We start from the raw sequence: 22,917 nt of genomic DNA on the forward strand, positions 1-22,917 counted from the left end.
ATATTGTGTATATATGTATATTGTATATGTATGTTATACATACATCATATATATTGTAAATACGCACCGCATATACATAGTTCTAAATCAGTATTAGAAGATAAGATGAAAAGGAATGGTTGACGTCCAGAAACATAATTGTTTTTGTTTAGTTTTTTAGATTTGAGCAAACTATGGAATCCCAACAGCATATTATGCTTTGCATGAACAACACCGGTGTAAAAGCATGTCCGACTGTGGTTTGAGTCTTTTAATCTTTGTAGATCTTTTGCAATTAAAAAACTAATTTCATAAAATGAATCTTCATATTTTAAAAGGGAAGCTATGCACTTAACTCATCACAGCCGGACCATTATCATAACTAAATAACTAAACTCACTAAATAAATGCAGGTGTACTACACAGTACATCTCCATGACTAGAGCTTTTTCCAATTTTGTGCATAATGGTAACGGCCTGCTACATTTGATGGGATATCTCAGTGAAAGCTGGATATTAGACTTTCAAAATGTAAGTCTAAATGTTTTATTATCATCTAGTCTCACTTTGTCTTTACTAAATACAGACTTAAAGTCATCAGTGAACTCTGGTTTTAAAGTACTTACCTGACTGTGGATGTGTAGCTGTTTAATAATAATAATAACAAGTAATAATGTACACTTTTATTGATCCCACAGTGGGGAAATTCTTCTCTGCATTTGACCCATCCTTAATTATTAAGGAGCAGTGGGCTGCAGTGAAGCGCCCGGGGAGCAACTGGGGGTTCAGTGTCTTGCTCAAGGACACTTCAACATGCAACTATGGGGAGAGCGGGGATCGAACCGGGTACCTTGTGGAAAGAAAGGAGCCGTAAGGAGAAACACAAGGCAATATTTTTGGATTAATACAAAATTTAAAAAAAATAAATGTAAACAAGATATTAAATGGTATTGCATCATGGAAAACTGTTTATTTGCCTTTTTTTTATTATTTATTTTTACATCAAAAGATGCACCTGCAGTGTCAAGATTCAGCAAATGTACATCACAAGGTGACAGAATGTCATATTTTTGTACCACAACTACCACCATTTTTATTCATTAAATATGTTTTTAAAAGTACTAAACGGTTCTCAGCTGAATAGAAAAAAAAAATCCAGTGTTTTCATTCAACTTATTACACGTTAATAAACCTAAAAGGGATTTAAATTCCCCGCACAAACACAGAAAGGTAGAAATCTGGAAATCCTGCATGCTATTGCATAGGCTGCATGACAGTTAGGGTCCCCCTCTGCTCCGGTGACCCATGCCGCAAGCTTTACCCGGAATGAAAATAAAAACAAAGGCCATGAAAAGCAACAGCTTGGAATGTTTTGTTCAAATTACAGAGGAAACAAAATAATATAATAATAACAAGAATATTATTCTGAACCAAAAGGTCACACAGTCGGCTGCTGGAAATACCCTTGATGTCAATTTCTTGAAAGAGTATATACATAACAGTGGAAAAAGTAGAAACATCTGCTTTGTCATACAAGGGAGTGATGGTATAATGATGAGAGAAATATATACACAATTCTGAATATGATACCGTTCTGGCTGTAGAATAACACTTATGTTTACGTGGCTAGAGGTATGGTAGTGTGGGGGGGATGTAGACACAACCTCCAGTAAGGAATGTGACTACCGATGTAATTATTATTCTTTTCTTTTTTTACATTTAGCAGTCACTGAAAATATTATCGTTTATTTTTCTTCAGCAATGTCAACCTCCATCTTAATTTCTTCCTCCATCAGCTGGCAGGATCTGGATGACCACGGACCAAAACCAGGACCCGAAGACCGAGGCTCTTTCTTTATATCTACCATCAGTCCAGCGGACGTTTTGTTAACAGTACGACTGAAGAGGTCCATGGGATCCACTTTAAATTGCTTCAGTATTTCTATCCGTCTCCCCAAAATTTGTTTCAACTACTAATCTTGTCTTTCAGTGCTGTGATTCTCTCTTGAGATTCAAATTCACCTGGCTCACTTGTAATAGGCGGAAGAGGAACGCTGCTGAGAGTTGACGTCGATAAATTACACTTATTGGACAAATCCAGCGGTGCTTCCCACTGTGGATCCCGTTTGATCCCAGCTACCAAATTCAGGGGGCCATTTGCCATCGCTCCAAGAGCCGGAGAGCCTGCAGAGGTGGGTGTCAGGCTGTCGGTTTGAGTTGTACCGACGGGGAGAAACACAACAAGATTGACACCTGGGGGCGGCTGTTCGTTGAGAGTTAGTTTCCATAATCCATCCGATTGACCAGTGCCAGCAGAGACCCCCCCTGTCACAAGTCCTGGACTACGAGAATCCTTCACTGGAGCAGCAGGGTTGTGTAGGACAGCAGGCGGCATGGCGGCTGTTGGAAGCGATGAGTCTGGTTTCTTCTTCGAGGCCGGACGTTTCTTGGGCGCACGCTAAAATTAGAAACACAACAAAAACATCCCGGTCCCTAAATTAATTACACAAAAACACTTTTTATTTAGTTATTGCATTCATTTATTTAGACACGTTACACTACCCACCCTTTTTTTGAGTCAAAAGAATTATAGGGAAGTGAAAAAAGTGTCTACATGAAACTAATTATGAATTAAAAATGCACTCAACAATTGCTTCAGTGTGATTCAAAAGTGTCTTTGCACAACACAAGGCCCGAACCTTAAAGAATACAAGACAGTATCCAACAATTTAATCCCACTCAAATATTCAGGTTTGACATCTGTGTCTTTGTAGTACTACAGAATATTGTTAGAATATAACAAACATAATTTTATATTTTCAAATCCTACATCAGAATGTCCTGATATTCTCTGAGGTTATCTGCCAATAATCTGACTATAGATCTTTTCCTTTTAAATCCAATTAGAAATTAGAGGTAAATTGATTCATGAATAAGATTTTAAGAGGGTAATATTTTTTAAATCCTACATCAAAATGTCCTGATTCTCTCAGCAGTGACATCCTGAGGTGGTCTGCTATTAATCTGAAGTGAGATTAGTTTGTGACTATAGACCATTTCCTTCCTAAACAAATATTAGAAGGAATTTGGCTCATGAACGAGATTTGAGTTCTGACACGCTCTTTACCGCAACGCCTTGTCCATACGCGTACCGCCAAACAACTTGGGGGCTGGCTTGACTGTTTTGAGGTCAGGGATGCTGGGTGTGTTCAGAGGGGAAACGGATTTGAAACTGAAATAATGCCATTATGGGGTTCGAATTTAATGGACAGACAAAAATAATGAATACTCACCGCAGGCTGGGATGTTTGTCCACAGGTCTTGAGGTGGCTGTCATAGTTCTGCTGGTGGGGAAAGCCCAGTCCGCAACTCTGACAAAGGCAGGGCGAGTTGCCGGCATGACCCCCCATGTGGGACATTAACAGCAAGGCCGACCGAAAGCCCTTCCCACACTCGGCACATTTCAGAACCCTCTGGTGAGCCCCGGCGTGTTTCTTTAGCTCTTCCGAAGTGTCAAATCTTTGTCCGCACTCCAAACATCTGATCTCATCCCCTTTAGGCTCCTGGTTGCCCCAGCAGCCGGTGTCCTTTTTGTGCCTCTGGAAGTCCTCCTGACTCACAAACTCTCGCAGACAGGCCACACAGTGAATGCGTTCGGGTTCACACTTGTGTTTGCGGTACAGCTTTGCCAGGCGGTAGTGGCAGCGGCAGCGTATGCAAGTGTAAGGCAGCAAGCCGAGATGGGTGAAGCTGTGTTTCAGGAGAGCGTTCTTCTTGGGAAAGGTCTTTGTGCAGTCTGTGCATTTGAAACTGCGATGGCACGTCGACTTCCGGTGGCGCGCCAGAGATTTTGGAGAGGAGAAACTGCGGCCACACATCTCACAAACGACATCCAGCTGGCATTTGTGGAAGCGCACGTGATATTCGCACGCCTTCAGGGAAGTGAAAACCCGTTTGCACAGGTCACACTCGTAAAACTCTTTCTCAAAGTGAGTTTTCGACAGGTGGACTCTCAAATATTCCTGCGACGCAAAGTCCAGCAGACATATGCGGCACCGGAAAAGATCCACTTTGGTCTGGGCGTGCGTGCGCAGGTGGGCACGGTAGCTGTAAATCTGGCAGAAGCGCTTCCCACATTCGGCACAGGAGTAAGGCCGCGCTCCAGTGTGCAGATTCATGTGATCCTGGAGCTTGAATTTGGAGGGCAGCTGCAGATTACAGACACTGCAGCGGTAGCCGCCTGAATGATTCGACTCTGTGGGAGAGATGGAAAGGAAAGGTGTGCCAATGGATACAAGCTACATTTGAAGTAATTAGATACAGACTGACAGCGTATAGTAGTTAACATTTTTTATAGGTATGGCTCTTAAAAACAGGCCTTTTTTTGCACGGCTAAATTTATCAAGAAAAAACAGCTGGGCACTGTCATTTTTTGAAAATGGTATTAATTTTCAGTAGTGGATTAATTCACATATGGTGCATATTTCTGGGCGTGTGAGGTAAGTAGACTACAATGCCCAGATTCATTGTAATGTAGGAACATGTCACCCTGTACACCCAAGGGGTTGTTAGTTGTAAGCTTTAACATCAAACACTTGTTACAACGATCAATCCATTGATGGTTTTGATCTTTTCATAGGACTTGTTGATGATAAGAAAAAAAAAATCCTACTGGATTCATGGCAATTCAGCTAAAACGTCTGTGTTTCAGACAAACCGTAAACGAAACCCAACTACCTGCTTATGAGGGTATAAGTGAATGAGTCGTACCATCGTTTTGTCTCTCCTCCTCCTCATCATCATCATCATCATCATCCTCCTCCTCGACCTCTTCTTCCTCATACATTTCTGAAACCTCACTGTCATCGGAGAGATCCTCTGCATTCTGCATCTCTGTCGCGTCCTCTCGTGCAGCGTTAGCATCATCAGCATCTTCTTTGCCGTTGTCCCCCTGCTCAGTCATCCGCTGTAGAAGGTCTGCAGCTTCTGGCCCAGCAGCCGTGGGCTCAAGAGTTGGAACAGCTTTGACAGCTCTTGGACCGTGTGAGGGGGTTTGTGTTGTACAGTTGTCTGTCAGAGGAGCTGCAGGAACCACCGTGCTCGGTTTTGCAGCCTCTTTACCAGCAACCGGCTGCTGGCCTCGAACCAGCAGTCTTTGCACCTGTGTGGTCGAGAGAGAAGTGGGAGCGCGACTGGGTGAGAACGAGTCATCAGGTGACGCGGGGCGGTAGGGCGAGTCTCTGAACGAGTTCTGGAGGATGTCCGGATATCCCAACTCCGTCAGCTGGATATCAATGGTGTACTCAATGGACATGACTGCGGTCTGAGGAGTCACAGAGAGGGGTATGAAACACGCAGAGTTACGGGTTAAACGTGAAGACACAACACGCGTGTTTATTAACAAACCAAACAGGTTGTCGCGTGCCGCCGTACCTGACGAGCGACTACATCTGGGACTATTCCGCTAGTTCTTCCTCTCCCTTCTTCGTTTTAAATGCTGTCGCTTTCCGTGGGAACGCACGTATGACGCGCCGCTGGGCTCCTCGCTCACCTGGGAACGTCGCGAGGAACTGATGATGACACGGCGTGGCTGCAGAACAATTAGAAAACAAGCCTTCTCCCCCCCCCTCTCGGTGTTAGCCCTTTCTCCCAAAGCAAACCAGAACCTACATGTGCACGAGACAAAAGCACAACGATGCGCCTTCAACGACGTGAAAACACCGCGACAGAAGGATCTAATTGGCTCGCTACAAACTCGCGTAACCCATAAAACCCATAAAAACCACAGACCGATCAGATGATAAATGGGAGCTCCGGGTGAAGAAAACAAATGAAGCACCAAAAATGAGAGGGAACCAGTGGGGGCGCTCGAGCACGCCTTGTGTTTCGGAGTGGTATTGCACGACACAACAGCCAATCAGAGAGCAGCACAGGTGAGAAGAATTTCACCAGTCGGACGAGTTTACTCCGACGCACCAGGACTGTATTTAAGTGCATAAACATCCCCTGTGTACCTCATTTATATGCTATTCTATACTTATAATCTACTACAATTCATTGGAAATATTGTACTGCTGATTACAGAATTGTCCAATAGGATTAAACGACAACAATACAAGCTTCACTGTGACCAGCTGCAGCATTAACATACTGCATACACATAAGGGCATCAGTATAGAGAAATACATTAATGAAGCAGTTACAATATACAGTTGAACAGGTGCCGTAATGCCAAATGAGAGAACGTTGCAGGTGACACATTACATTATAGTTTGACCATCTTTAAGTATATAAAGTAAAAGTATTCCTTGTATGATCATTTACCTCATCACCTTTAGATTAATTCATTATTACTAAAGCTTACTATTGTTATTAATGAGATTTTCTCAATGTGGAGCCAGTTGTTTGCTTTATACCGTCTGTAACAAGTACATTTTCTGTAATGAAACTAGCTATAAAACGAAATATAGTTTACGGCTCTTTATTTTTGGCCATTTGGTAGATACTACAGCAGACACCAAATATCAGCATTTCCTATACTATAAAAAAAAAAAAATAGTTGGATATTAAAATCGTTTGATTAGTTCAGCTGTCCTGTGGAAAATGTAAATATAAAGATATGAATCGTGTGTTCCTGCATTAGAAGTGAGACAAAGACAAACAGGTCATTTCTTCAGCAGCCTCCCGTGGGATGGCATGTTTTATTACATGTTTGCAGTGTCCAGACACATCGCAGTGGGGAGAGAAACAATCCAATCAGTGAAAAACACATGATACAGTTTCTTTTGGGACTCTAAGGCAGTTAAGAGTCACGAGTTCCAGTTAAGAAATGTCTAAGACAAATATTATTCTAGTGAAATTAAAAAAGGAGCATTTTTCTTTTTGAAAGGAGGATTATAGTGGATAATTTCTGCCCCCATTGAATCTGGAGATCTAAGCCAATGTATTTTCTTAGCATTAAAAAAAAAAAAAAAAAAAAAACATGATTTTTTTTTATTCTTAAATTTAGAAAGGAACATAATCAACATATCAGGAGTTAAAAGCACAATATGAACCAGAAGCTGTACATACACATTTTGTTGACAAACTGTCTGAACATTCGAACATAGTATCTCTACTAGGCATCTAAATTGCTGCAGAATAGGTACTTACCCAATTTGTGTTGGAATAAAAACAAGAGGAATTAAAAACTTTTTTTTTTTTTAAACCAGTGAGTTGAACTCGAGACTCCAAGTAATAGTCAAACCACACACACATTTCAAGCTTTAAAAAACTTCTTTTTTTTTTTTTTTTACAAATAAACTATGTTTTGTGGCAATGGCTGCAATAGATGGATTTAACAACATTTGGTTAGTCAATTTAGGCGGTGTCTGTGTGATCAACATCTCAACCCGTCATAATCAAAACTCAAATTCTAATCCAAAACTTGCTAAAACATATTTCTCAAAACCATTCCAAACTATCAGGAGGATCAGACATCCAATGTAAAAAAGGAGGGAAAAAAAAAAAGACAATATCTGACTAAAATCTCCAAAAACCATACACTTTCTGCAAAGTCCCCATAGCTCAATTATCTCTTTGCAATTGGATTTTCAGGATTTTCCTCCGGGTGGGTTTTCTGGTGAGCTTTCAAGGTGCGCTCACGGCCAAAGCTCTTCCCACAGACTGGGCAGGAGAGGCGGCCCACGGCATGAGCCCGTGACATGTGGGCGTCCAGCTGCTGGGGACGGGCAAAGCTCTCGTCACATTCTTCGCAGGGATGGGCTTTCCGCGGGGCGTGTTTCTCCTTCTTGTGAGCACGGAGCTGAATCAGGCTGGGGAATGTGAAGTCACATTCAGGACAGGGGTGCTGACGGGCCAGAGGAGCAGCATCTGCTTTAGGTTTCTTCTCCTTGACTGGAGCTTGACAGTCATCCTCAGGACTCTTCATATCTTCTGCTTCTGATTTTGCTGCTGCTGCTACTGCTTTAGACGGACGGCCACGCTTTGCCCCACTTGCTTTTCCCTTTTCCTCAGCAGGAGGCGCTGCTGATTCTGATGCACCGCTGGCCTTCGCTGCCTCCTCAGGCACTTCTGCCTCATCTTTCTTTTTCCGCTTTCCCTTTTTCTCAGCAGCTGCCGGGTCTTCAGCTTTGGAAGGCCGTCCACGTTTCTTGGCGGCTGAAGCACTGCCGTTGCAATGCTGACCTTCGGGGTACTTCTCCTGGTGTTCTATCAGCTCTGGCTCCGTTTCAAAGCCCTGACCACACTTCTTACAGCGGTGGGTTTTCGTCGGGTCCTCCAGCTGTTCGGCCGTCTCTACCTCTGGGCGAAGATGCTGGGTCAGGCGATGAGTACGCAACAGTCCAGCGCTCCGGAAGGTTTCATTGCAATCTTTACAAACCAACTGCTTCTCTGGACACACCTGTCTTCTGTGGGCTGTTAGCTACGAAAGTGAGCGGTAACACAAATAAAAACAGAAGCACTGGGTAAATATGAGCTTCATATTTGTTTGGCATCAAGTTTTATTGCCAAGGACACTTATTTTCAAGGAGAATCATCATACTCACTTCAGAGAATGTTTTAAAGCTCTCCTTGCAGTGCACACATTTGAAGGGCTTGTCGTCCTTGCTGTGTGTTGGCTGGTGCTGTGTCAATTCCTCAGATGACAGAAATGATCGGTCACAGACATAGCACGTGAACAATGTGTTTCCCTGTGAAACAAAACAAAAAAGCACAAGGAAATTAGAGAAGGAACAGGCACAAATAAGATCGTACAACTCAGTCTCAGCATGAAGGGCTGACGTGGCATATATTTATGTATATGCATCTGACTTGTAGCCATGTTATTATTTTATATTCCCTTTACAGATACCCCCTGTCCATTTAAATTTTAAAAAAGGCACCAAATTAACTGTTGGAACAATATAAACTGGTCTCGCTGTGTTCTTCAGTTGGTGGTTGACTTCCCATAAAGCCACTGAAGACCAGCTGATCGTTTTGTTTTTTTGCATTTATTCTTGCAGGGGGGTAAATGTCACCAAATCCAATTCATGTCACCTAATTCATGACAACAGAAGCTACCACTTGTTGTTATAGCAACCGTAAACATTCATGTACGGCATGTGAACAGAGAATTAGGATATGTTGTAAATACAATTACATTATTTCGCACAGAATGTATGATTTTTGTAGTAAGTGGCTTTAAAAAAAAAATGTTTTGTTTAATGTGTTATTTATGCCACTGCATTTGCCTGTAAAATATAGTAATCACAAGAATTGTAGAATTAGTTAAATACCTTTTAATATTATAATTAAATAATTACTTTGCTGAATACTTCCTTATTAAAGTATAATCTAATCTATTTCATGTTTATTGGAAGTTTATTGATGTTCATTTTAAATACAGTAGTCTAAACATATTATTCTGGTATACTGTGATTTTCATCTTCATAAAGACTCAAAAGTATATTTACGTGTAGGACAATTGGTCAAACTGTTACCCTCTAGTCCTTCAATGCATCGATAATGTGAAGCCTACCTGCTGAAGCTGTTGCTTATACTCTTCCCGGTGGCTCTTCTTCATATGCCTTTCCTTGGCTTTGGCACTGCAGAAGGTGATGAAGCACTGGAAACACTGCAGGTTTTCATGCTGGTCTGAAAAGATAAATGAGATTAGATTAGCGAGACCATGCAAAGACAGTGGATTTCTCAGTGGCTTTCACCAAACTGAGTTAAAGTTGCGTCCATAATGCACTTACAGGATTGAACGGAGGCTACAGGAGGTCCTTTCAAAAGGATGGGTTTGTGCGGTTCTGCTGGTTTTACTGGGGGAACTACAGGAGGAGGATCTGGCAATCCCCGACCCATCACAATCTCTTCTATGTTCAAAATATCAGAGTCCATCCTGGTATACTGGCTGGTCTCCACAGGCACAGCCTAAACAAATGTCCTGAAATAAATTTAAAAAATCATGGGATAAATATGAAAGTCAGGTTACTTCTCACAAACAGCGGTTTGGTTGACAGCGGGAAAATAACACTGCGATAACTACTAATCCCACAGACTGCTCGTGTTCAACAGATGACAACCAGCACATCATTCACCCACTTAATGAGGCCGAGGTTACTGTAAACTAACGGCTTACAGAAACCACAACGTATACAAATGTGAATATTAGTCCCGTATCCCACAACACATGTTCAAGTTTCAGCTCATCTCGGCTCACGTTGACGCTCAGTTACTGCCTTTAAGGCCGCTAGCTAAGCTAACTAGCGCCATGAGAGGCTACACGCTCCCCATTTAACGCATTTAAAAAACACCTACACGGGTTTATCTGGTGAACGTTAACCGTTCACGGGAAATGCAACTGCTATAGTTGCATGTACGTGTTCCGTAGCTGACCCTTATCGTGAAGTACCAGCCCATCGAGCGTGCTAACGCTAGCTAGCCGCTGGTTAGCGCTAACAACACTGGCTGCCATTCAAAGAGGATCGAAGACTTTTCACACTTCCCCCGAGTTTTAACTCCGTTTGGCGCATGTTTGTGTCTGGCATGAGCCGCTATGACCACGTTAATAAACACACCTACATATGTTAAAGCAGTAAATTATAAATGGAGAAGCCGTTTACCTCTAGCCGCTCTTTGCCGATAGTTTGACTGAAAGAGTTGACCCCCAGAGAAGTACAACGGATAGATCGGACACTTCCTGGTGTGTGACAGATAGCCGTTGGTACAACTAAGATGGCTGCCGCGCAGTCTTCGGCAGTGTGCTTTTATTGTCGTTGGTGATGCTTTGACAAAAAAATCATATATTTAAAAAAAAGAAGCAGCCAGGTTGTTCTATCGCTGATACAGAGATGCACTTTGTATCGTAGTGATGTAGCTTGAAGCAACCTTTATTGGGAAGGACGCACAGTTATATATAGTTTTATTAATACAATCTTTTTTTATTCAAAATACTGCCACGTCAGCTAATATACTTTATTCTATCTTATTTTATCTTAAAACAATCATTTAGAATGACACAATAAAGCAGCTAGAGTTATATCTTTATGAACATGGAGGCATTTTAACGTATCTTCTTTTCTATTTAATCTGATTCTATGGTTCATCTCCGTCACGTGACCAAAAACAACTTCGTAAAAAGTACTCATTGTTTTCATTCACTGTCCTAGTTTATAATACTAGTAGAACAAACAAGCTTACACAAGATGTACCTTAAATCAACAGTCAACTTCTCACTTCTAACTCACCATTTGTTTGTAGCTACTACAATGTTTTCTAAAAGTATAGCTGTAGCACTTTTTAACTCATGTCCCTGCATAACATATCTATGTATAGGAGGATTATATGTTTATATATATATTCAATTTACAGTTACTTCTATTCTAAAATTATCTTTGTGACTTTCACCACTGATGCAGAGTATCAATACATATTGGAGGGTAGGGTAATTGTATTGGATATATGTAAACATGTTTGCCGACGCTTCAAATAAATTTCCCCCTGGGGATGAATAAAGTACATACAGTATCTTATCTTTTACTGAGACTGCCTTTTAAATGCATGAAATCTGCCTAATGTCAGTTTCAGAGTTTCTCCGTCGCGGCTTACTGGGACTCTTGAATAGAACAAAGACATACTTATGAGATCATAAACAATTAAAAAAGTCTCTAGTGAAAAAAGTGCATTATGCAAACATTTCTGGACAGTCCTAAATAAAAAGCAACAATGCAAGTATTTTTTCCATCTCTTTTATTGTTTTCTGAAATTCAAATAAATTAAATTCATAGTTTTAAAAGCAAGCTCATCATGGAATATAAATTCAGTCAGGTTAAAATAAATAGTACAAAAAAATTATGGTAATTGAAATGTCAAAATCATATTTTGGGCTTCTTCTGCAGCACAAAATATGATTTGTATGGCTGTGCATTTTTTTTACATTTCCTTCAGAAGTCAAGATCATTTTACACTTGCTCAATGAAATAATAAACCACATTGCAAAGCATTTTCTTTTTAAACTGCAGTACAAATTATTCTTCACAAGTATGCCACTGCCAGTGAAAGGCATCATGGAAAAGTTACAAGGACACATAATACCGTATTTTTTGATAAGCAGGGTTTTCATACACCAAAAGCACAGTTACATTCTAACTCAGAGAGAAACATTTTGAAAAAATAAAGGGTACATTCGCTAGTGGACACTACACCTTTTCCAAACTCCCTTGATTGTGGAAATTTAAAAAGCAGTTGTGGTTGCGTGAGATGCAAAGAAAGACACAGCACTTAAGGCATAGCACGCGAGATGTTCTTTGACAGTCACCAAAGCGACACCTGCCCCCTTCTCCCTCTCCAAGCTGCTCTGGCCAGTGGCCTGAACCATCGTACCGTGTGGCTGCATCTGGTAAAGGACTCTCCTCCACCAGGCTGGGATTGGGGGTTTCCTTTGTTGCAGGAGGCCTCTCTTTGGGGGGTTGAGGGGGAACTGAGTCCTGGGTATCAGAGCTGCTACAGAGGATCAACGCCTTAGACACCTCCAATCTGAAGGACATCAAAGTCAAAGGTGCAGACACTGCCCTGTGATTCTCTCTGTATAGGAGCCAGGAGTTGACCAAAGCTAGATCTGTGAGGTACCAGAGCACCGCTTGAGGCCAGCAGGTTGGGGATGAGGCAGTCAGAGGGATGGAGTAAAGATTCTGCAAATCTCGGTTGAGATGAGCCGACATCTGGGCCTTCTCAAAGTTGTCAATGAGTGAAGCCATGTTCCTCTGGCCATTTCCTGCTGTAGAAAGTATGAAGCCACAGTGCGATCTGCGCAACATCAGCTTCCCGTCTGAGCTTACAAACTCATCTCCAATCTGTCCTCTGGCTCCTCCAACCCTTCCTGCCCCATGAACCCCTGCAACTAACAGACGCTCCAGCATAGCAGGGGTAGAGAGTTCCTGTTTGCAAAGAAACACCATACTACCTTTGGGGACCATTTTTTCGACAGCATCTTCTTTGCCGGAAAGACCCAACTTCAGATCCACATGTAAGAGCAAACCGCCAAATCCAATTAATGTTGTACAGGAAAGAGACAGTTTCTTATTGTGCATCTTCCCAGGCAAAGGAAGTGGATATTGGTCAACTGCATAATCACCCTCTCTTCTGAGCGACTGGCATCCTGCTTTGAAGCGGCACAATAATGGCCGAGCCTTCCACAATGGATCAGTCTGTGTTTTTGAACTGTTCAGGTCATTTGGAGCGTCCTTTTGTCTCTGCCCATCACTACGCTGACAAATTTTACTTTGCCTACTTGAGAGAGTTTTACATTGCAGTGCATCTTGAAAGTCACTATCATGTCTACCTTCCAGAAGATTACTGTTGACTGGATCTTTTGCAGGAGAGGCAAGTTTCAACATGCGAGACAGCTCGAGGAAACGGGAAAGCGGCACGGCCTCGGCGATCAAGGGCACCTTAGTCAAGTCCTCCCAATAGAGCCTTGGACTAGGAAACTGAAAAATAGCAAGAGACCAAATTAAACTTTAGTTGTTTTACATCTAATTAACAGAGCAACATAAAGATTTTTGTTAAAAACAGAGCACAAACCTTTAAAGTTCCCATTGCTATGTGGATGCCAACAAACTGTGCAACCTCTTTGGCTGTGACATGTTTGGTCATGTTGGACAGTATATTTGTGCAATTGGCAATTTCTACCCAGGTATCCCAACCAAAATAACTGGAGAAGTAGTCAATAGGCTCTCTGGTCCGGTTTTCCTCTATAGGTGCTTGGAACTGGCTCGTTGAAGTGGGCGAACTAAGAAAGAAAAAGTGAGAAAACTTGTCATACACAAGAATGTTTTGAGATAAAATGAAAGATTATTTCTGCACAGTATGACAAACTATTGAATCTTAATAAAATAGTAGACAATATTATCTATTTTAATAGGGCTCTGAGAGGGTTCTATACTGTACTGTACCTTTGTGACAGCTCCTCTGGCTGTTGTGCGCAGTTTGTTTGGTTCTTGTAGAAATAGGCCATTACTTCTGCTTCGGAGTCAATCTGAGGATCAGACAATTCAAAACCACCCACGTCCTCTTCATCAGAACTTTGGAGGAGAAAGTCCCGCAGGTCTGGTAGATGCTGCCACTCTCTGTCTGCCACAGCTGAAAAATCAGATTATAAATCGGACAAGTTATGTAAAGTATGATGACATTAAGTAGCTGAAATACGTTAAACAGGTACCTATAAGTGGACGTAACAGAAAACCAACCTTGTTCATCTGCTAAGTCACAGACCTCTGGTTCTGATAATAGTCCTTTGTCTCTAATTTCCTGGTAGTCTGGTACAGAATGGCTCCCTTTATCTGTTAACAAATTCAACATAAAAATCTTCCTACAATCTTGGGTAAAAGAATATCACTGGAAAAGGCAATGACTCACTTGAATGATCCGTTTCATGATGTTCAGTCTGTGGGGCATCACTGGATTCTCCTGTTGTTAAATTCCCACTGCTGGTCTGAACAGCTCCAAGTAGAACCTCCCTCTCCTCTTCCTTCACTGGGTAGAAGATACACTGGTTGGCGTTGAACTCTGGGGTGATGCAGCCCTCGTCCCTTGTTGTCTCTCCACTCTCGGTTACTGAAAGCAAAAAGCCCAAAACATCCATCTCTAAAAACATAAAGCCCTCAAAATCTTACAGCCTTCCAAAGCTAGAGGTAGGAGATTGTTGGATAAACTGAACAATAGCTAACTTCTATATCTGGTTCAATACAAGTCTTCTCTAGATTCATATTTTTTGTAAATATTCCCTAACAAGTTTAATACACTTTACTAATCTTCTGGTCTTAATGCTAAACTAAGCTAAGCTAATTGCTTTCTAGCTGTAGATCTACTGACTTGTGAAAGGTATCAAGCTTCTTGTGTGTATGCTTATCTTCTAATGTTGAAGTATTACTTTAACATGTACCAACAGTATGGCCCAATACTTACATGGACTGGAGGAGTTTTCAATGTTGACTGACTCCACATTCCATCGGATGCGTCTGCTAGCTTGCGTGGCCTGGGCCTCATGCAGCACGAGGCGGCTCTCCTCCTTCACCAAAACAGTCCTTATATCACAATGGTGCTGTGGCTGCACACTTGCACTCTGTCTGTTTTGACAGGTGGGTGCAACCAGTGATGGATCTGAGACGCTCTCTTCAACTTTGATCACCTGGCTCCCATGGACTTCATTCTCAGCAATGCTGTCCAAACCCTGGAACCACAACAAACATAAGTTTGCAATGTTTCATTTATTATTCATCGATGATGAATGGTAGCTGCGGATAAAACTGGCATCTCACCTGTCCCGGATTGTTCCTCTCCGTCATCAGGCACGGCTCCTTGTCAGCAGTGGCTCTCTGTCTAGAGGGAAGGAACTTCTCAAGTATGATGCCTGGAGACTGGTCAGACTTGTTATTTTCCTCTCCTCCCTGCAGTCCTCCGAGATGCATTACCTTCTCAACACTAGTGGGAACGGACTCCAGCTCAAACACAACTTTCTCTACAGGCAAAGATGAAGTTGGAGCAGTAGTTTGGTTGTCCTCAGCACTGGTCTCTGGCTGTGAAATCTTTGTGCTAGCCTCGCCTTTCATTTCTGAATCGGAGCTGATCAGACATTCTTCGTAAACTACCTGACATTCATCCTGTTCCGTCACTGATTCCTTTCCTCTGATAGTATCTCCAACTGAAACTCTCTTAGATATCACATCTCGTTTTAGACGCCCTGTTCCTCTTCTCCTACCACTTGGAGCATTCATTGAAACAGCTCCTTTCCCTCCTTTTTTCTTCTGGACTAACAGTTCTTCCTCCTCTTCTTTAATCTCCACATGATGAGTGGAGCATGACACAGTATGCAAAGTTAAAATGTTTCCAGTTGTTGTTTCATTGCCAACTTGCCCAGAAAGTGTGTCAGTGCTTTCACCCAGTGAATGGCAAGTTCCACTTGATTTATTTTGGGGAGCAATATCTTCATGAGGGGTTGGTTCATCTCTCTCATTCTGCTCCCCAACAGTGACTAAATCTATCTCGAGAAGTAAATCCTCCTTAATGTCTTCATCCGTGGGAAACTGAACCTGTGATGGTGAGCTGGGATTCCTTGGAGTAACTTTTTCTTTCTTGTCCGCATCTGACGCCGAAGGCTCTCCGGTATCCGAACTCTTTGTCTGAGTAGAGGTACTTAAAGGGGGTTCAGATGTGAAATTCAGAGGAGTCTCACTGTTTTTCCTTTGATCAGATGGCGAGTGAACTTCAGCGGAGGTATGAGATTGATAATCTGCTTCCTTTTTACCTTCAGGCTTATTTTCATATGCACTCACGTCAACATCTGAAGAAGGAACCGGTAAAGATGGGGATGGAATCAAAGCGGGAAAGGAGACACTTTGCTCTCTCCCCTCTAATGCCATCTCTGCAAGCTCAGGCTCAATGTCCCAGTCTGAAGCAGCATTCATCACTCCAACAACCTTATCGTGCTGTTTTGGATGCTGGTAAATATCCAACCCAGAGACGCCTTCAAAGACGTTGCCATTGGTGTAAGTGAGCCCGGGACTCTCCACGATATGAACCGCCTTGTGCTTCTGAAGGGACGAGACATCGCTAAATCTTTGCCCACACTCCTTACACTCCAAGGCACGCTTGGAATGAGAAGTTATTACTCCTTCAGTCTCCACTTTTGGGGAGGCTTTACGTTTCCTGGCGATCTTTGGTTTGGTGGGCAGCATCTCAGGTGTTTGATGGGAAACCTGTAATGAGGACAACAACGAAAGAACTTTGTGGTTCTTTTTGGGTCTTCCTCCTTTTTTCTTACCTTCTGCTATAAGATTATTTGGAGACTCACTTGGTGATTGTTTGAGTGTGTTGCCTCTACTCTCTTGGGACACAGTTTGGGCATCATGAGGTGAAGCCTCCTGTGTCTGGCCTGATGCCTTTGAAGGGTCCAACTTGTAAACTTTCAGTTGAGGCTGTTTATGACCTTTAAGTAGAAGTAGAGTCTCTTGCGTTATCTGTGGTGCAGGGATGTCTGCTGAATCTGTGCTTGTTTTTGTATTAACTTTTTCCTGTTTAGCCAGGTTTTTCTTTCGCTTCCCATACTTTGATTCCTTGGGCTGATCTTTTTGCATTCTTGTTGTTTGTTTTTCCAATACAGGCCCGGTTGTGCTCAATACAGTGTTGTGCTCACTTATGAGCTTAACCCCCTCCCTGGCCACTTCTTTTTGCTTTTTCATTTTATTTTTTATTTTACCCCCTTTGATTTGTTGCACTTGTGGGTCCGGGGTTAATGTTATTTCAGAAGTAGATCGCAAATGTACCACTTTCTTGTCCCTTTCCCCCTTTCTTTCTTTCTTCTGTGATGCTAATTTTTTCACTGAGAGATTTGTTGTTGATTTTTTCCCTCTTACTCCTTCCTGCATTGGCTGCTGCTGCTGTGATAACTTCTTCTGTTTCTTGTTTTTCTTTTCTTTGCATTGTGGACCAAATTTAACAACAAGGCGAGACTTTTTTGTTCTTTGCCGTTTGGCAGGCATGGCATCAATTTGTAATTCATCCTTGCTAATGGATCCGACAAGTTCTTGCATATGATGTCCTTGAAAGATAAACGCCCTGGTCGGCTTTCTTTTACGCACTTTAACCAGTTCTTGAGCTGACATTACATTTACTGGTAACTCTGACATCTGTGGCAGCTGCTTGGTATCTAAGTGTGATGGAACATCTTCTTTAGCAGGTGGATCCTCTACTTCAGACTGGTTCGCCACATGCTCCTGACTCTCCTTGCTATCTACCAGCAGTTTCTCAGATGGTTCTTGTTCAGCTTTTTCTTCTCGCTCTTGTGGTGCATCTCCCTCCATTACAGGGTGGCCCTGATCTAGACTTACCGTTTTAATCTGCAAATCAACCTCTTCATTGAGATTAGTTTCAGATTCACTTGTAGTTTGTGAGAGCTTGTCTGGTGGAACAAAAGGGCAAGAAGGAAGGCCCTGTTGCTCCGTTTGTAAAGGTGTCAGCTCCAGCTCAACTGTAGTCATAAGCAGTGGAGCTGACAGGCTGGTCTCCTGCTCAGCTAATACAGTCTGATCTGCAGTATTCTCCAGGTCAGTGGTTGGTACCAGACAGGAGGACAGGATTTCACTATATGGCACGGTTTGGGATTGTTCCAGATCCACAGTTGGTACAAGTTCTAATATGACTGTTTGCTCAAGATTTTGATCTACCTCATTCTGACAAATAATTTGATTCACAGGATCAGACTGAATTGCACCAATATCGGGCTGTTGAAGCATCTGATGAATCACCTCTCCCGCGGGTCTCTCTGTATCTTCAGTCTGAACGAGTGTTAGCTCTATATTTTCACCGACTGCCATGTAGGAACCTAGTTCTGAGAAAGATGGGTTTTCCATCTGCCCATCTGGCGTAATAGGTTCCAGTATAATTGTTTGCTCCATTGGATAAATTGGGTTGTATGAAGGGTCCAATTCAACTATTTTAGATTCTGTTTGTTTCAGTCCAATACAATCTATCTGTGGTGGGTGGGGATTAAAATTCAGTTGTGACATCTGCTGCACTTCCAGTGGTGGGGCATTAGGTGGCACCTGCCCCAATATGACAACTTGATTTACTTTCTGCACATTTCCCATGGATTCAATAAGTCTTCGAATCTGCTCTGTGTCAATATTGGCATCAACTTTTTGTAGAGGTCCATTGGGCCCCACCTGTAGTAGTGCTGGTTGGTAAATAGATATTGGAGTTATGATGGGTATATTTTGGTTCATTTGCTGCCCAGCGTAGAGGGCCTTACTGGCTGCAGCAGGCAACACAGTGTGCTTAGTTTTCATGTGATGTAGCCGTGTCTTGGTACTCTTGAAAGTGGCCTTGCATACAGAACAAGGATACTTTATTGTAGAAGCACCTAAAGATAATAAAAGAAGACAGCTGTGATGCATTGGGGTATACCATGAAAAGCACAACACATGTCCAGATACCTGACAGTTTGTTTTCTAGAATTGTATTATTTTTAAAGATGCATTTAGAGAGCTTTCACCATCCCAACAATATAGAAAACATTAACTTATAATAACTGTAGTTTACTTTTCTGTGTATATGGAGACTAATACATTCTAGAACGCATCTCTTTTTTTAATATATTGGCTCCAAAAACATTAATATACATGCGGTGCTTAGAATTAAATGTCAGCAGATTATGTATTGGGCAAATTTCAATTTTGACCTGAGTTTAGCGAATGATTACAATTCAAGGAAAACATAAATGTCTACACGAAATTTTGTGGCAATTACTTTTTCTAGTCCCTCAAAACTGCAAATGTCAACCTCATGGTGGTGCTTGAGGAAAAGTCAGATGAACCACAACCGTGTCGCTAGCATAGCTAAAAAGAATAATAACATCTTAATGTGTAAACTAATGAGTGATCTATGACGAGGACATTTTTCTTACCATCATCTTTCTTCCGCTTTGCCTTCGCTTTAATGTCGACCCCATCTCCTTCAGCTCCCTCTGGCAAGTGTGAGGCCATATGTTTCTGCAGAGCTTTGGACATGGGGAACCTCTTTCCACACTCTTTGCAAACATACGGCCTCTCTCCAGTGTGCGTGCGGCGGTGATACTTCAGCAAAGTCATCGTTTTGCAAGGTTTGCCACAGTCAGTGCAGGCATAACCGTCCTGGCCAAAATGAATTTTTTTATGACGGGTGAGCTCTGATGACTTTTTGAAGGCATGGCTACAGATTGGACACTTGAAGGGTTTCTTCTCTGTGTGGGCTTTCTGGTGGACCATGAGCTCTGAGGAGTTTGTGAACTGGCGGTCACAAACGTAACAGGCAAAATTGGCGTTCCCCAGTACGCACTGTTCATACTCTGCTGGGTGGCTCAACTTCAGGTGACGCACTTTGCTCTTGTGATCGCTGAAGATTATGTGGCACTTGATGCACTGCAGGGAGAGCTGAGATGCTGGAGGGAATCAGTGCAGGAGGGGTAGAAAGTTTATATGCAACATACAGTTCATCCATTTACAAGTATTCATAAAAAGTATCAATTCCTGCAAAAAGAAAAAAATGTGGCTCCGGGGGGCTCCTACATATAGTAACACAAATGTTGCAAAAGAGTTTGTCTGTACGTTGGAGCAAGCAGTATAGTCCGACCAATACTGGCATTTTTAGGCAGATTCCAAAATAAATTTAAGAGTTTAAAAAATATGATGATGATATATCAGTCAATTGATTTCATAAATGCCAAATGCAAACAAAAGTTGTGATGCGAATCCTTTTAATTTGTATACTTTCAGGCCACAATATGTATTCAGCAGTGCACTTGTGAGTGCTCTTGGACAAACACATAACTTCCTACTAGATACGTATGCAATAATCTAATATGGGTTGAGAAAGTTAATGTATTACTGAAGATATTCTTCGACAGTACAGTGTATATAACCTAAAACAACAATAATAAACATGCCACCATAAAAATCACAGTATTCATTAGACTACTGTAGAACATCACAGTATCTATTAACTACGTAAACTACCATGTCACAATGTAAACTGAGATTTACGGAAACAAAGAAACCTCTCAATTAAAAAACGTGACTTAAAGTTCTGTTGAATTTTCATTTTCATCGTGGGGAGTGTGTAGCACTAATTTAATTATCAAACAAAATACAATTATTGCCTGAGGTAGAACAAAGAGCAAAACAAATATAAGTTAAAATACTCACATGTGAGAGGTGTAACCAGTGGTTTGGACATGTCCATCTTTAGAGGATCTACCATGGCCTTCTTGGAAGGAACGTATTTCCGACCATCACGTGCACCTTTATTCGGTTTCTTCGCCTTTTGCCCATCGCCCCCAGGATTTGCATTTGTGTCACTTAGCTTTGAAGCAGAGTCTGTCTCCATCCATGCGGTGTTAACCGAGGGCTCTGTCGGCGGCTCATTCTCCACGACATGTGTGACCGCCATACTTGGTGCTTCAGCTGTTTGCACCGGTGTCCCATTTCCCTGTGGCTTGACTACTGGTCCAGTCCCAGCAGGAGCAGCTGATTTGTTCTCCTCTACCTTTGCATCGGGTTCACTCAGTGCTAGCTGAGCTTCAGTCTCGGTGTCCAGTGGTTGTACTGTGTTGGCGGTGGTCACAGGGTTTGGTCCGCTGGTGGACTGGGTCGGACTCTGCATGGCTCCCTGCCTCTTTGGCTTCTCAAATGCACTCGTTTCATGCGTTTCTATGAAATTAGGTCACACACAGAAACACAGAATGGCTGTTGATTGATCAGGTAAACCCACACATGCATGGACACAAGGTACAAACTAGTAACCACATGTATTGTACTGCATTATATTAAGAGGGGTCTTTTTCACGATTAGATTTGTTTTTTTAACGCAATTAACAGTATCTTTGTTATCTACTTGGCGGCGACAGCTGCAGGGCTGGGGAATGAATGGGTTTAAGACATTTGTATTACAAAAGAAGACCGACGGACGTGGGGGGCAGCCTTGGGAGGCTGATGTATCCCCCAAACTCAACACTTTAATCGGCATAAATAGTGCATGAATAGAGTACTTTAAAGTGATAATGTATTTGAAAAACCCCTCCATAATAACCGCAGATACACAGATATAGTAGCCGAGTTAGCTTAAATTCACTGTTTTGCGGTTCAACTCGGGTCGTGACTGTTAGCATGTCCACCGGGTTACACGCCAAAGACACTACGTATTAATTCCCTTCCCACGGCCCCGTCTCTACACCTGTGGAGCTGTATGAATGCAGGAGCAGGTAGTTGTAAGGTTACCGAGGCTGTCTTGTCCGCCCAAACATCTCCGCGTCGTCCCTCACAAAGCCAACACCGACGGGCTGCAGACATGCGCGTGACGTCACGTCTGACGAGGGCCGCAGAGGCCTGATGGGAATTGTGGTTTTTCCCACAGTCGGTCCCCTCTCATGTGGCGCTGTTCACTCTGCTAGAAAAACTACAACGTTCGTTGATACCAATTAGCGGACTTGACCTATATTTGGACTACATTTAAAGATGAATACAGCAGGAGTTACTATGGCGTCTGTAGTGAAGCTAATTGTATGCAATAGTCAAGATAATGTATTTAGCATATCAAAGTAAGAGTATACAGTTAAAGAAATATGTTTGCTTTCAGCTCTATAGAGGTGTTGGTAAATACTTGTTCTATGGTTTCAAATTCTCCCTCACTTGATCACAATTAAATAAGGCTGAATAAAGTTTACAGTCCACGTCTCCTGGCAAAAACAGAAATTAAAACAGCCATTTGGTGGTGCTACTGCGGTACGTGATGGAGGGTCTTTACTGTGAATTCCAATCATTGCACTCCCTGGAAACCTCCATGGACCAATACCAATAATCAACACAGTATGCTGCTACCACTGTTGATATCCATTATTTGTTTTCAACATTTACATATTTATTGAAATACTGTATTGCTTAAATATGATTTGTACCTTTCTGTGATGCCCTCTAGTTTTAATACTTGTATTTGTTTTAACCATCATAGATATGTGCCATGTTTCTTACACAGATATACATAGTATTCATATACCATCCATTGCATTTAGTATTGTAGAAGCTACATTATAATTAGAAATTGCTCAGTATGGCAAGCTAATCAACCATGCATAAGCTCATTATGATTAGATATAGAGTTCTTGTACCTTAAAACATGCTTCAGCCACTCAGTTTCATAACATGCACAATTTTGTTTCAATGTATTTTTGGCACTTTTGGAAAGGTTGTTTTACAGATATATTTTTTTTGTTTTGTATAATGCTTTCAAGAATAACTGTAAAACATCAATATATTTACTTTGGTAACAAATAGTGGAAAAATGCGATGCTCAAGAGCATTTTGAATTTAGACGATATGCTCAAAATATTCCAGTCCAAACCCACATTTTTCTTCAACATATTTC

General features: G+C 42.0%; 3 protein-coding genes across 6 annotated transcripts; all 3 read right to left on the bottom strand.

The window, feature by feature from the left end:
* Positions 1-924: 924 nt before the first annotated feature.
* Positions 925-5,816, bottom strand: wu:fe05a04 (zinc finger protein 668). The gene is made up of 5 exons (XM_034554227.1): positions 5,770-5,816; positions 5,413-5,530; positions 4,750-5,302; positions 3,273-4,234; positions 925-2,437 (listed from the first exon to the last, which is right to left on the bottom strand). Exons 3-5 carry the CDS (start codon positions 5,291-5,293, stop codon positions 1,946-1,948), a joined length of 1,998 nt encoding a protein of 665 aa, XP_034410118.1. The 5' UTR covers positions 5,294-5,302; positions 5,413-5,530; positions 5,770-5,816; the 3' UTR covers positions 925-1,945.
* Positions 5,817-6,644: 828 nt separating this feature from the next.
* znf576.2 (zinc finger protein 576, tandem duplicate 2) lies at positions 6,645-10,720 on the bottom strand. Its single transcript, XM_034554099.1, has 5 exons — positions 10,590-10,720; positions 9,720-9,910; positions 9,500-9,615; positions 8,529-8,672; positions 6,645-8,404 (listed from the first exon to the last, which is right to left on the bottom strand). Exons 2-5 carry the CDS (start codon positions 9,862-9,864, stop codon positions 7,550-7,552), a joined length of 1,260 nt encoding a protein of 419 aa, XP_034409990.1. The 5' UTR covers positions 9,865-9,910; positions 10,590-10,720; the 3' UTR covers positions 6,645-7,549.
* A 996-nt stretch (positions 10,721-11,716) lies between these two features.
* LOC117745317 lies at positions 11,717-21,859 on the bottom strand. Of its 4 annotated transcripts, none has more exons than XM_034553562.1 (11): positions 21,730-21,844; positions 20,703-21,206; positions 19,427-19,939; positions 18,687-18,883; positions 15,285-16,721; positions 14,932-15,196; positions 14,383-14,580; positions 14,214-14,306; positions 13,920-14,106; positions 13,549-13,756; positions 11,717-13,454 (listed from the first exon to the last, which is right to left on the bottom strand). In XM_034553562.1, the coding sequence occupies exons 2-11, from the start codon at positions 21,157-21,159 to the stop codon at positions 12,165-12,167; spliced, it is 4,845 nt and encodes a 1,614-aa protein (XP_034409453.1). In that variant the 5' UTR covers positions 21,160-21,206; positions 21,730-21,844; the 3' UTR covers positions 11,717-12,164. The 4 variants fall into 4 exon arrangements, with proteins under 4 accessions (XP_034409453.1, XP_034409451.1, XP_034409450.1 ...); XM_034553560.1 differs by having other exon boundaries at positions 14,932-15,034; positions 15,155-15,196; positions 15,285-18,883; XM_034553559.1 differs by having other exon boundaries at positions 15,285-18,883; positions 21,774-21,859.
* Between the last annotated feature and the right edge of the window lie 1,058 nt (positions 21,860-22,917).

Source organism: Cyclopterus lumpus, chromosome 16 (genome assembly GCF_009769545.1).
Source record: "Cyclopterus lumpus isolate fCycLum1 chromosome 16, fCycLum1.pri, whole genome shotgun sequence".
In the NCBI taxonomy this organism is placed as follows: Eukaryota; Metazoa; Chordata; class Actinopteri; order Perciformes; family Cyclopteridae; genus Cyclopterus; species Cyclopterus lumpus.

What these genes read in the sequence shown, in the direction of transcription:
- wu:fe05a04 (XM_034554227.1), bottom strand. Translation starts at nt 5,293, where the DNA reads ATGTCCATTGAGTACACCATTGATATCCAGCTGACGGAGTTGGGATAT. An exon ending in GGAGGAGAGACAAAACGATG is followed by an intron (nt 4,235 to 4,749) that starts GTACGACTCATT and finishes TCTCTCCCACAG; the next exon opens with AGTCGAATCATTCAGGCGGC. An exon ending in GACAAACATCCCAGCCTGCG is followed by an intron (nt 2,438 to 3,272) that starts GTGAGTATTCAT and finishes TTCTAATTTTAG; the next exon opens with CGTGCGCCCAAGAAACGTCC.
- znf576.2 (XM_034554099.1), bottom strand. Translation starts at nt 9,864, where the DNA reads ATGGACTCTGATATTTTGAACATAGAAGAGATTGTGATGGGTCGGGGA. An exon ending in TGTAGCCTCCGTTCAATCCT is followed by an intron (nt 9,616 to 9,719) that starts GTAAGTGCATTA and finishes TTATCTTTTCAG; the next exon opens with ACCAGCATGAAAACCTGCAG. An exon ending in GCTTTAAAACATTCTCTGAA is followed by an intron (nt 8,405 to 8,528) that starts GTGAGTATGATG and finishes TCACTTTCGTAG; the next exon opens with CTAACAGCCCACAGAAGACA.
- LOC117745317 (XM_034553559.1), bottom strand. Translation starts at nt 21,159, where the DNA reads ATGCAGAGTCCGACCCAGTCCACCAGCGGACCAAACCCTGTGACCACC. An exon ending in AAAGCGGAAGAAAGATGATG is followed by an intron (nt 18,884 to 19,426) that starts GTAAGAAAAATG and finishes TATTATCTTTAG; the next exon opens with GTGCTTCTACAATAAAGTAT. An exon ending in TCATGAAACGGATCATTCAA is followed by an intron (nt 14,307 to 14,382) that starts GTGAGTCATTGC and finishes ATTTGTTAACAG; the next exon opens with ATAAAGGGAGCCATTCTGTA.